The following is an 11,712-nucleotide window of genomic DNA, read 5'->3' on the forward strand; positions in this document are numbered from 1 at the left end:
CCGTGGCATGTGGGATCTTCCTGGACCAGGGCTCAAACCCGTGTCCCCTTCATTGGCAGGCGGATTCTTAACCACTGTGCCACCAGGGAAGCCCACATGTATCTTTTTGAAGTATGGTTTTCTCTGGGTATATGCCCCGTAGTGGGATTGCTGGGTCGTATGGTAGTTCTATTTTTAGTTTTTTAAGGGACCTCCATACTGTTCTCCTTAGTGGCTGTAGTAGCAAATCTTATAATAATTATACAGGCAATAGTCTGAAATCCAGTCTAGAGCCATTGTCCCAAACTTGAAGGTTTCAGCCATGAAAATAGGTCAGTGATCTTGAGGGTTCTAGGAATTTGTTCAAGGATTTGCATAATATTGTGGAAAATGTTAATATTTGGCACCATCCTGTGAAATAGGTCTGAGCCTGTCCAGAGTTGGTAGGTTGCTCCATATCTCATCGAACCAGTCTCTTAGTCCTGAGAATAGATCAGTTTAGTTAAAAGGTCGTGCCTCGTTTTCAGAAGCAGTGATGCAGGTGGGTTCCCCAAGTTAGGCCTACAGAGTACAAGCAATCAGGTATTTAATGAGAGGCATTTCTATGGAAACAATCAAAACAAAAAAATTAAAAAAAAAAAAACAAAGGTGAGTGACTGGAGCAGATTGTAGTCCCAATTTCTGACTTCTGAAGGCAGCCAGATTTCTAGGTGTTGGGCTTAAATCCTCTTCAAATGGAGTGAGAGCAGACAGTAGCAATCTAATAGATTTTCCTGGGTCACAGTTTGAATCTCTGGTGATGCTTCTGAGTGGCCCACACAGCAACAGACATGAAGATTGTCCATACATGAGCTGTTATGGTGATTTCTCTGATATTTATATTAAGTTGTCCTATTTTAGCCTGCATAGCTTCAGGAAAAGGGCAGTTTTAGTTCTCAATGATTCCAAGTCAGGAGGATGGGAGAAAAATTAGAAACATTAGTTTGGAGAGTTGTAGCCAGATATTAGAGGAAATGAGGAGAAATCAGTATCCAGACCAATTTATGGGTAGACAACAAAACCTCAATGACAATGAACAGAACTAGTATTTAATATCCTCAAGTACATATTAAATCTTCTACTGAAACATAATTTTTCTGTCTACAATTACCCCCATTTTTATCAAAGATAACCAGCATAAGACTAATTTGCTTGCAAATTAAGTCTAGTTTCAATAAACTTGGCCTGATTATTTATATAAGTACAGCAAGAAAAAGTGACTGACCATATAGGCTCCTTTAAGTCTGCTTTGCTGGAACTTTTCATAAGGAATCCCAGATTGAACTTTTAAAATTCTACATGACTCTTCTTGAGGCTTGGTTGGGAGGGGCCAGGGCAATAGGCCACGGCTGGCAGGGACTTGGGATGGGACATTTTTAGAGTGAGAAAGTCAGTGGAGAAGAATCCAGGAGAGGGGACAAATGGAGCCAAGCCCCTGACTGGCTGAGGGCTGGGCCCAGAAGACAAGATGGTGTGGGGTTGACTGTCTGCCTAGGGTTTGGCTAGGTGTGTAAGGCTCTAGAAGGGGCTGGGTACAGTCATCCACTCATCAACATTAACTGATGACTACTGTGTGCCAGGCAGTGCCTAGAGGAGGAGATTGAGTGCTGAATACACTCCTTTACCCTATTCCTGCGGAGGCCAGAGTGTGGAGGCAGAGGGGATGTAAGACAGAGACTGGTCCTCCCTCTCCTGGAGGACTCAATGCTCTTGAGCAACCCTGCCTAAGACACTCCCCATGGGCCCCAGGAGAGGCCAAGACGTTGTCAGGGAGATGGAGAAACCATTTCTTCACCTTCACAGGAGGCTTCCCTCACCCACTGCCCAGCAATCCCGTGAGGCAACAGCAGGGGCTGAGGCAAGTCCAGCTCACAGCCGGGGAGGAGATCAGGGATGGGGCAGGTCAAGAAGACATGTGGTTGAGCCATTGCATCAGGCCCAGGAGGGGCATAAAGGAGGGTCCTGCATGCTGGGAGGAGGCCGACTTGGGGACCATGGAGACTCAGAGGGCCAGCCTCGCCCTGGGGCGGTGGCCACTGTGGCTACTGCTGCTGGGACTAGTGGTGCCCTCGGCCAGCTCCCAGGCCCTCAGCTACAGGGAAGTTGTGTTTCGTGCTTTGGATCAGCTCAACGAGCGGTCCTTAGAAGCTATCTCTACCGCCTCCTGGAGCTGGACACGCCTCCCAAGGCCGTGAGTCAGGAGGGGCCTGGGAAGGGGGCCACCTCCCACCAGCCCTGGCCACATTGTCACCCCCTCTGCTCAGGCTGTACCTCCTGTCAGGAAGGTGGGCTCCCACCTCTTCCAGGAAACCTTCCCAGAGCTGGGTCCCCTCCCAGCATGAGGCTTCCTGACTTAGCAGCTCTACTGTGGGAACAGGTGCCCTGGGCTCCAGGGCTTTCTGGGAGCTCCAGGGATGGGGGGGCAGTTACTCGGTCTGTGATGTGACTTCCCTGCTTTAAGTCCCCTCTGTTCCTTGTTGTCTCCCTACCAGGGAGGGCTCTGCTCAGCCTGGAGGTACCAGTGACAAGGTGTTTCCCTGCAGGTGGTCCCTGACTTGCCTCCGCCCCTCCGTGGGGAAGGTGTTCTCATCAGAGCTGGTGTGAGATCCACTCCTGCTCTCTGTGTGCCCACGAGGCCAGGAGTGGGCTCTGCCCCCTTCCCCTGTGCACCCAGCACCAAGCCCAGGGCCAGGCACACAGGAGGGGCTGGAGAGGCTGCCGTCTAGGTGGGGGCAGGGAGACAGATCAGAGAAGGAAGCATGAGCTTGTGCCCAGTCATCCCACTTTGATCCTTGACCAGGACGAGAACCTGGACACCCCAAAGCCTGTGAGCTTCACGGTGAAGGAGACCGTGTGCCCCAGGACGACCCAGCAGCCCCCGGAACAGTGTGACTTCAAGGAGAATGGGGTGAGGTTGGGGGCTTAGAGTGCTGGTGGATGCTTCCCAGGGAGCTGAATAGGGGGCTTCAGGGAAGATTTCCAGCCCCTGGGCTGAGGCTGGGAGGCAATGGTCCGGGGGTTCTAGTTTGAACTCGAGCCTCCCCTTACAGCTGGTGAAAGAGTGTGTGGGGACAGTCATGCTGGCTCAGGTCAGGGACAACTTTGATATCACTTGCACTGTGGTGAGTGGCCCGTTCTGTGTTGTGGAGCTAATAACAGGGTGGGTTGTGGAACATCCTTTGGACCAAATACCCACTGCCCCTTCCAGGGCAGAGAAAGGCCCTCCTACCCTGGTCCCTCCCTCACCCGAGCCCCAGGCCTCCAGGACGGGCTCTGCCATCCCTTAGAGCAGTGGTTCTCTAAGTGGGGTCCCCACCCGGGAACCTGACAGAAAGGCAGATTCCCAGGCCCCACTCAGACCTCCTGAATCAGACTCTGGGCTGGGGCCCAGCCATTTGTATTTTCACCAGGCCTCCAGGGGATTCTGACTGCTGAATTCTGAGAGGCACTGACTAGAGTAATGTGCTTTCAGCCCCTGCTCCCATCCAGCTTTGATGGGATGGGCTTGTGACCCTGGGAAACCCCTTGCCATCTGTGGGCCCCAGTTTCCCCATATGTCTGTGTGTGTGTAGGGTTTCAACCACATGCTCTAAAGGTAACAGTCAGAAAGTGAACTGGGGCCCAAAGTCTCCTGAAGTCACCCACTTAGTGGGGATGTCCACGTGGGGAGGATTCTGGTCTTACCCTGGGCCCATTTTCCATAGTAACTTGTTTCTTCCTGTTGCATAGCCCCAGAGTGTCCGGGGACTGCGAAACCTGGGTAGGAAGATACTAAGAGGTTGGAAGAAGTATGGCCCAATTATCGTCCCAATAATCAGATTAATTGGGTGAATTGTGAGCCCAGGGAAAAGTCCTAAGGGTCTGCCTGCCCTGGTTCAGACTTCTGGACTCTGAGAAATAAATTCTTGTGAAAGCAACTTACTCCAGGCCTCAATTTCATTTGTCTCCCCTCCTCCCACTTACCAGCACCGAGTCCTTAACTCTGGGAAGCCTCTTTTGGGTGTGTGTGTGTGTGTGTGTGTGTGTGTGTGTGTGTGTGATCACTCCTGTAAACACAGTCATGGGGGACACCCCTGTTCCTTCCAGGCGGGCATGGGGAGAGGCAGCAGGGCCAAGAGGTCCAGCACAGCGTCTCCATTCTCGGGTCCCTCCCGTGCCCTTCACACGCCTCTGCCCTCCTCCTCCAACCCCCAGTAGGGACTTAAGGAGACCTGCTCTGTGTGCAGTGCTGGTGGGGATGCTGTCCTTGCTCACATGGAGGTGACAGTCCGGAGGGGCCAGGCATTTGTTAAACGCTCACAGAGACGCAGTTCAGTCTCAGGGCTAAGCCTACAGGTACAATGCCCATAGCGTTTCACTTCTCCTTGACAATCTTAACTCTGGAAAGCCCACCCCTCCTTGCTTTTCCTTTGGCATTGAGACACATCACTGTTTCTTCAGCTGGGTCTCAGATTTCTGTGGTGGGCTTGTGTGTAGGGATCACATGGTACAAAAATTTGCACCATTAAAAACAAGCATGCTGCTCATCTGGGTGAACAGCTCTGCATGAATGTGAGAGACACACAGAGTGACACACGGGTCACATCTCTGTGTGCCTGGGTGTTTCAGACACTGTGCACATCCTGTTCCCTCCCATTCTCTAGCTGACCTTTGCTCTGGGGCAGACTGGAAACATTGGGGAGTTTGAACCCAGGGAGCAGCCTCAACCAACCACTGGGGGGACTTAGTGGAAAAATACCTCCTCTTCCTCACTCCTTGGGGGGCCCACTCCCAGACGTGTCACACCTCCCCCTGAGGTCCCCAGCTGGCTTGAGCCCCTGTTGCCCACTTCTGTGACCTGTTCATTGACACGTCCTCTTCTGACTCGGGTCCTGCCCTGTCTCCCTTCTCTACATTCGTGCTGGAGCTTTCTGGAATCACCTCCCAAACAAACTACTTCCACTAAATGCTTGTCTTAGGTCTGCTTGTGGGCCAACCTGAACCAAGACAGAGATTCCCCTCTCTGAGAGGGACAGAGGACAGGATCTCACAGGGCATTTACTTTGTTACCTGTCAGGCTTGTCTCCTCTTGGTGAGCAGGTGGGGCTGATTTCAGGAAGGTTAGAGGAACCTCCTGCTTCTCACTCTACATCAACCCAAGTTGAGGGAGGAAACTTCACAGAGGACACCCAGGGGTCTGTGTTGTGTCTGTGCCAGAGGATACAGGCTTGCCAGTGCCAATTGTTAAATGGTCAGGATTTTTTTGAGCTCGTTGTTAAACTCTTGGTAGCTTGAAATTGGCCTTGGTGGAAGTATTTCCATCATGGAAATCAGCAAATATTACCCATCATTTTTGTCATAGCTGGTACATCACTGCCCAACCTGAGAGACGGATCACTCATCAGGATGATATGGGCCTGTGCTGATCACATCTGTTTCCAATTTCCTCCCGTGACTGCCCATCCTGCTTCCATGACAACCCACCTATAGCCTCAGCCCTGTCTTGTCCTTTTACATTTTACATGGATGTTGGCCAGTTGTCCCTTGCCTGGGACCAGGCCCTCAACATGCATACGTGACCACTGATAGCAGAAAGGAGATGATGCAAACATTTTTTCCATTGCAACCTTTGAGAAGGAGACATAACAGGCAGGGAGGCATGGAGGCCTTGTCAGTGCCTTCTACAGTGATTGACTGGTGAGAGAGTCTGCCGTTTGACCATTAGACCTCTTACCCCTGAGAAAACAGGTAATAGACTTTCATGAATGGCATAGAGCATCAGTCCATGGCATGCTTCGCTTGTCAGTCCTCCCTGAGAGTAAAACTCTGGATGGTGAGTTCCATTTGCATGTGATGGCTACAGTGTGATGCGTGTGCAATGGAGGGGACCTGAGCCCAGCAAGGGGGAAAGAGGGTGTTCTGGGGAGAAAACTGCTTAGGAAAAGCAGAGGGACTGGCATGGTAGAGTGAGAAGTGACACTCAGTTCAGTGCTCAAGGGAGGCATGCAAGGGGGTGGGTCAGGGTGGGACTGGAGAGATGGACAGACCCAGGTCTGGAAAAGCAATAATGAGCCAAATGATTTTAGAGGGGGAGAGCAGATCCTTGTCCACATTAGCCAACACCCTGGCTTCAGTCTGTGTGTGTGTGTGTGTGTGTGTGTGTGCACGTGCATGCGTGTGTGTGTATGTGTATTCACGAGGGGTGAATCATCAGGGAGCCCAGCAAGGATGTGTCCCCCCAGGGCAATGGCCAAGGGGAGAGGAGGGAAGGGAGAATAGAAGGAGGGTTGTCCCAGAAGCTGAGAGAGTGTGGGGCTGACTGGGATGGAGTCACTGCAGAGGGAATGAGGCAGGTTGACTCCCTGACAGGTTGAACAATGCGGGGGGTGGGTTCTGAGAACATGATCACGGGCTGGTCAGAGACCTGGTGTAGATATGAGATGAGTGTGGGGAGAGGTGACAGTTCAGTTTTGACCACATTGGTTCTGAAATGCCAGGGGCATGAAGTGCCAGTTTCCCTGGGTGGGGCACTGGGCAGCAGGTGCTGTGAGTGCCCTGCCCAGATCCCCCTCACTGGGCGGCTGCCCCCTGTCCCCCAGCTGTTTGAAATGTACAATACGGATGCTAATGGCTCACAGGTGCCCCCTTCACAGCTGCCTTCACAGCCTCCCAGGAGATGCCTGGGGGGTTGTGTCCGCTCTGCCCTCAGCCTGTGGATGGGGACTGACTATGAGGGGACATCAAAGCCCAGTCCTCGCCTCAGTCAGTCCTAAAGCAGGGGTTCCAGGCTTTTGTGGGTGAGGCTGAAGCTCGTCTCAGGGTAGAACACGTCCCTGCTCAGCTCCTTCCTCTGCCCTATCCTGCTCCCCTCCACCTCCCTCCTCCCGACAACAGCCCTCAATAAATCAGTTGCCTCTCACTTCCCAGCTGAGGCTCTGCTTCTAGGGAACGTGGCCTGTGATGGTGGTGGAGCTGTGCAGAGTTCATCCACTCGTTCCAGGTGGGTCAGGTGCAGGGCCTGATGTGCAGAGAAGAGAGACGAGCCCGAGGCGTCCAGGGTGGTGGTGCAGGAGGGGAGTGGGGTGGGCGTGGTGCTGTAAGCCAAGGGGCATTGAGGATTTTACAAAGTGGTCAGAGTAGGACAGGAGCCCACGAGGCCCAGGGAGATGACTCCTAATATTTTCCTATTGTTTGTGCAGATGTGAAGGCCACTAACTTCAGTGGGGGGCAGCACAGAAGCCAAACACAGCGAGTGGAGGAGAGCAAGAGGTAAGGAAGAGGGAGGGAATTAGTGAGGACAAGGAGGGGTTTCTCCATCCCCCAGACCCCTGCTGTGCCAAGGGGGGAATCTGGGCTGTAATCAGGCAAGGTCCTTGTGGACCCTGCCCTTGAGCCCCACCAGTGAGGTCTCAGGAGTTAGTTTGGGGGCTCCCGAGATGGCACAGGGCACTCCAGGTCAGCCTCAGTGGGGCAGAGGAAGAGAATTCTGAGGGGTCTAGATGTCTGAAAGGAATTGCTCTCCTGCCTGTGTGGCCCTGAGCAGGAGAATTGATCTTTCTGGGCCTCTGTCTCTCTGTCTGTAATTGGGAACAGCATTATCTCCTTTAAGGGTTGGTCTGTCATTTAGGTAGAGAAGGAAGTTCAAGGACCTCATAGGGGCCGAATGTGAATTACCGAGGGTGAGAGAGCCAAGGAGACAATAGTTAGAGTGTGTTAGTCTCAGGGCACAGTGCCGGCTCATCTGTCAGTGCAGGGACCCAGAGAGACACTTGGAATCCCCATCAGAGCAGGAGGAGATGAATTAAATGCAGCCTGTGAACACAGCGGACTTCCCTGAGGGCACTGAACTGGCCCCTCTGCACTAGCCTTTCCCATGTGGCCGTTAGAAGGTAGCAGCTGGCCCAGTAGGGCGGGGGACCCTCCAGACCGCCTGTGCTCTGATGCCTGTGGGTGGGCTCAGTGATGCCCCTGCCAGTCAGAGCCCCAAAGTCTTGTCCCTCAGCCCCCATGGTCTCTCTAGCCTCAGTCCGAGGGTGAGGGCTGCCCTGGTTCCTGGGGTCCTACTTGCAGCCCCCTGTTCTCCTGTGTGCCACTCTGCCTCTGTGTCATCCCAGCCAGAGCAGGGCAGGACGCTGTCAGGGGAGACAGAGGGCTACATTGTCACTTTCATGGGCCCTAGGCACTTTCACCTTCGTGGACTCATTCATCCACAGAAAAGTATTAAAACTCACATTTTATAACTGCATTCATGTAAAGATGGATATAATCAAGGCTGCATTTTATATTATATATATATATTTCCTGAATATTCATACATAAAATGGGTACCTTAATATATTCTTTGAGGAAATGAAAAACAACATTTGTTAGCTAATGAAAGCTTCAAAAAGAGTTGGTAAAATATTTGAAAGGACTACAAAAACGACTGTTTCACAAAAAACTCAAACAGTTTTAATCATGTAAAATAAAATACAATAAAAAACATATTGGGGGGGCTTCCCTGGTGGCACAGTGGTTGATAATCCTCCTGCTAATGCAGGGGACACGGGTTCGAGCCCTGGTCTGGGAGGATCCCACATGGCGCGGAGCAGCTGGCCCCGTGAGCCACAACTACTGAGCCTGCGCGCTCGGGCCGTGCTCTGCAATGAGAGGCCGCAACACTGAGAGGCCCGCGCACCGCAATGAAGAGTGGCCCCCCCCTCGCCGCAACTGGAGAAAGCCCTCGCACAGAAACGAAGACCCAACACAGCCAAAAATAAATAAATAAATAAATAAATTTATTTAAAAACAAAAAAAACAAAAAAAAAACATATTGGGGGATTATATTCAGCTACAAGCAACAGGAAACACCCACAGCCATCTTGACAGAAGGAGGTGCTTATTGTCACATGGAAACAATGGGTCACCGATGCCACTGCACAGTGCAGCAGGAAACAAACTCCCATGTCATTCTTATTAGCGGCACCATTGTGAATGTTGTGGTGAGTCAGGAACACATACTTACTAGTATTATTAACAACATAAAGTGTTTCCTACACATATTAGACACTATAAAGATATAATCCAGGGAGGAGTGGAATCAGAGACTATTTCCAACCATAAAATATAGAAATAACTTTCGAAGTGGACACAGAGGCCTTACAGAAAAAGTTCAAACTCTGATGGATCTTTGATGTGTAAGCTGTGAAGATATCAGGGGAGACTACATGTTTATAAAGATGGAAATCTAACATTTGTTGGTGGTGTTGAGGGCACTCTTGACTACAAGGGCACAGAATCTGGAAAATAAGCTGGGAGATGGTGTCCTTGAAGCTCCTATGTATCTACCTCTCTCCCAGTGTGCGGGCCCCACGATCTGAAGAATGTCTTCTCTGCATCTGCTTTAAAATCGCACACAGGTGAGCTGTTGGTGAATGCTAACATGGAAGCACAGAGGGGATAGATTCTGGAAAGTCTAGGTCCTAATATGACTCACAGGTAAGATATCTCCAACTCCAGATTTTTTGTATTATCACAAGTCTCACAATCTATTCAAAAATACCAGTCAGAAGGAAACACAAAAAGCAAATAGGAAAAATCATAATTTACATAACAGTATACTCTTTGACGTCCTAGTCATACATGAAATTTATTCCAAGTGTTTAATAGAGTGGAAAATGGGAAAAGGCTCCTATACGCACCACCACCAAAAAGGATCTTTCTCAGTAAAAAGGGTACAATATATACAACAGATTATATATCCAGGAACTGCCACACAAAACTACTAGGAAAATCCCAACAAATACCAAACTGCCATTTTTCAATGGCCCATTAACAGAGAATGAATAGAACATTAAAAAAATTTAAGCCTCACTGCATACTAGAAATACACTTAAATTCATCCATGGATCCAACAGGCTTCAAAAGTAAATAGAACAAAATAACTATCCAATTAAAGGAAAAATCACTACCTTTAAATGTTATGTACTATTGTTGAAAGACAATTTACAGAATTAATTCACATTAATATTCGTTTGTGAAATTAGTAGAAATCCACCATTGAAGGATACCCTTGAAGAAAGATCCTGAGTAAACACAGCATATTTATAAACTTTTTTTTTGTGTGTGTGGTTGCATTGGGTCTTCGCTGCTGTGCGCAGGCTTTCTCTAGTTGCCGCGAGCCGGGGCTACTTTTCGTGCGGTGCGTGGGCTTCTCATTTTGGCGGTTTCCCTTGTTGCGGAGCATGGGCTCTAGGCACATGGTCTTCAGTAGTTGTGGCACACAGGCTCAGTAGTTGTGGCTCGTGAGCTCTAGAGCGCAGGCTCAGTAGTTGTGGTGCACAGGCTTAGTTGCTCTGAGGCATGTGGGATCTTCTAGGACCAGGGCTCGAACCTGTGTACCCTGTAGTATTGGCAGGCAGATTCTTAACCACTGCACCACCACGAAGTCCTATAAACTTTTAAAACAACTCTTTCTGGACTTCACTGGCAGTCCAGTGGTTAAGACTCCGTGCTTCCACTGCACGGGGCACGGGTTTGATCCCTGGTTGGGGAACTAAGATCCCCTGCATGCTGCACAGCCTGGCAAAAAAAATAATAATAAATAAAAGTAAAAACAACTCTTTCATATTGAAGGTTTTCTGGAACATTAGGCACAGATTACTTTCCATCAAGTTATCTCATGTTACTTACATTTATCTTCTCCATGGGAGTTTTTACATGTAATGATATTGGCCAATTGAAGTGTTTCCCAGGCTGTTCACAAACAAGGTTTTATCTAGTAAATCCTTTTATGGTTTCATAAACTACTAAGATCAGAAGAGCCATTCCCACATTCGTCACATTTTATATGATTTCTGTCTGGTGTGCAGTCTCAGGTCTTTGAAGGACTGAGAGACAAATGAAGGATTTCCCACATTCCTGTCATTGATAGGGTTTCTGTCCAGTGTGAATTCTTTCATGCACTTGAACATATGTGGAAGTGAAGGTTTTCCCTTCATTTTTACATTCATAGGGTTTTTCTTAAGTATGGGTCCTTTGATGTATTTTCAAAACCGCTGGATATCTATAACTTTTATCACATTGTTCACATTGATATTGTTTCTCTCCAGTGTGAATCCTTTCATGTATTTTAAGAGAACTGGGATTAATGAATACTCTCTCACATTCTTTATAAGGTCCATTTCCAGTGTGTGTTATCATGTGTTTCTGAAGGGTTATTTTCCATGTGAAGGCTTTCCCACATTCCTTACATTCATAGAGCTTTTCTCTGGTGTGGATTCTTTCATGACTTTGAAGAGACCTGGCAGTATTCAATACTTTAGAACATGTTTTACACACATACAGTGTCTCTCGTGTGATGTCTTTTGTGTAGCTGTAAGGAACTGAAATGATTGAAGGTTTTACCACACTGCTTACATTCACAGAGTTTCTCTCCTCTGTGAATTCTTTCATGTATTTGAATAGTTTCAGGACTTTTAAAGGCTTTTCCACATTGTTTACATTGATAGGGTTTCTCTCCATTGTGACTGCTTTCATGCATTTGAAGACAACTGGGATAAATGAATGCTTTCTCACATTTCTGACATTTATAAGGTAAATCTCCAGTGTGTGTTACCATGTGTTTTCGAAAAGTTGTTTCCCACGTGAAGGCTTTCCCACATTCCTTACATTCATAGAGTTTCGCCCCTGTGTGAGTTCTTTTGTGTAGTTGGAAGGATTTTTGATATTGAAAGA

General features: G+C 49.0%; 1 protein-coding gene across 1 annotated transcript; it reads left to right on the top strand.

The window, feature by feature from the left end:
* The first annotated feature begins 1,722 nt into the window (after nucleotides 1–1,722).
* LOC132374125 (cathelicidin-5-like) lies at nucleotides 1,723–3,849 on the top strand. Its single transcript, XM_059937625.1, is given in 6 exon segments — nucleotides 1,723–1,813; nucleotides 1,816–2,166; nucleotides 2,169–2,209; nucleotides 2,819–2,926; nucleotides 3,069–3,140; nucleotides 3,748–3,849. Coding segments are annotated over 6 exon segments (765 nt in total).
* Nucleotides 3,850–11,712: the final 7,863 nt, after the last annotated feature.

This window comes from Balaenoptera ricei, chromosome 11 (genome assembly GCF_028023285.1).
Source record: "Balaenoptera ricei isolate mBalRic1 chromosome 11, mBalRic1.hap2, whole genome shotgun sequence".
Lineage (NCBI taxonomy): Eukaryota > Metazoa > Chordata > Mammalia > Artiodactyla > Balaenopteridae > Balaenoptera > Balaenoptera ricei.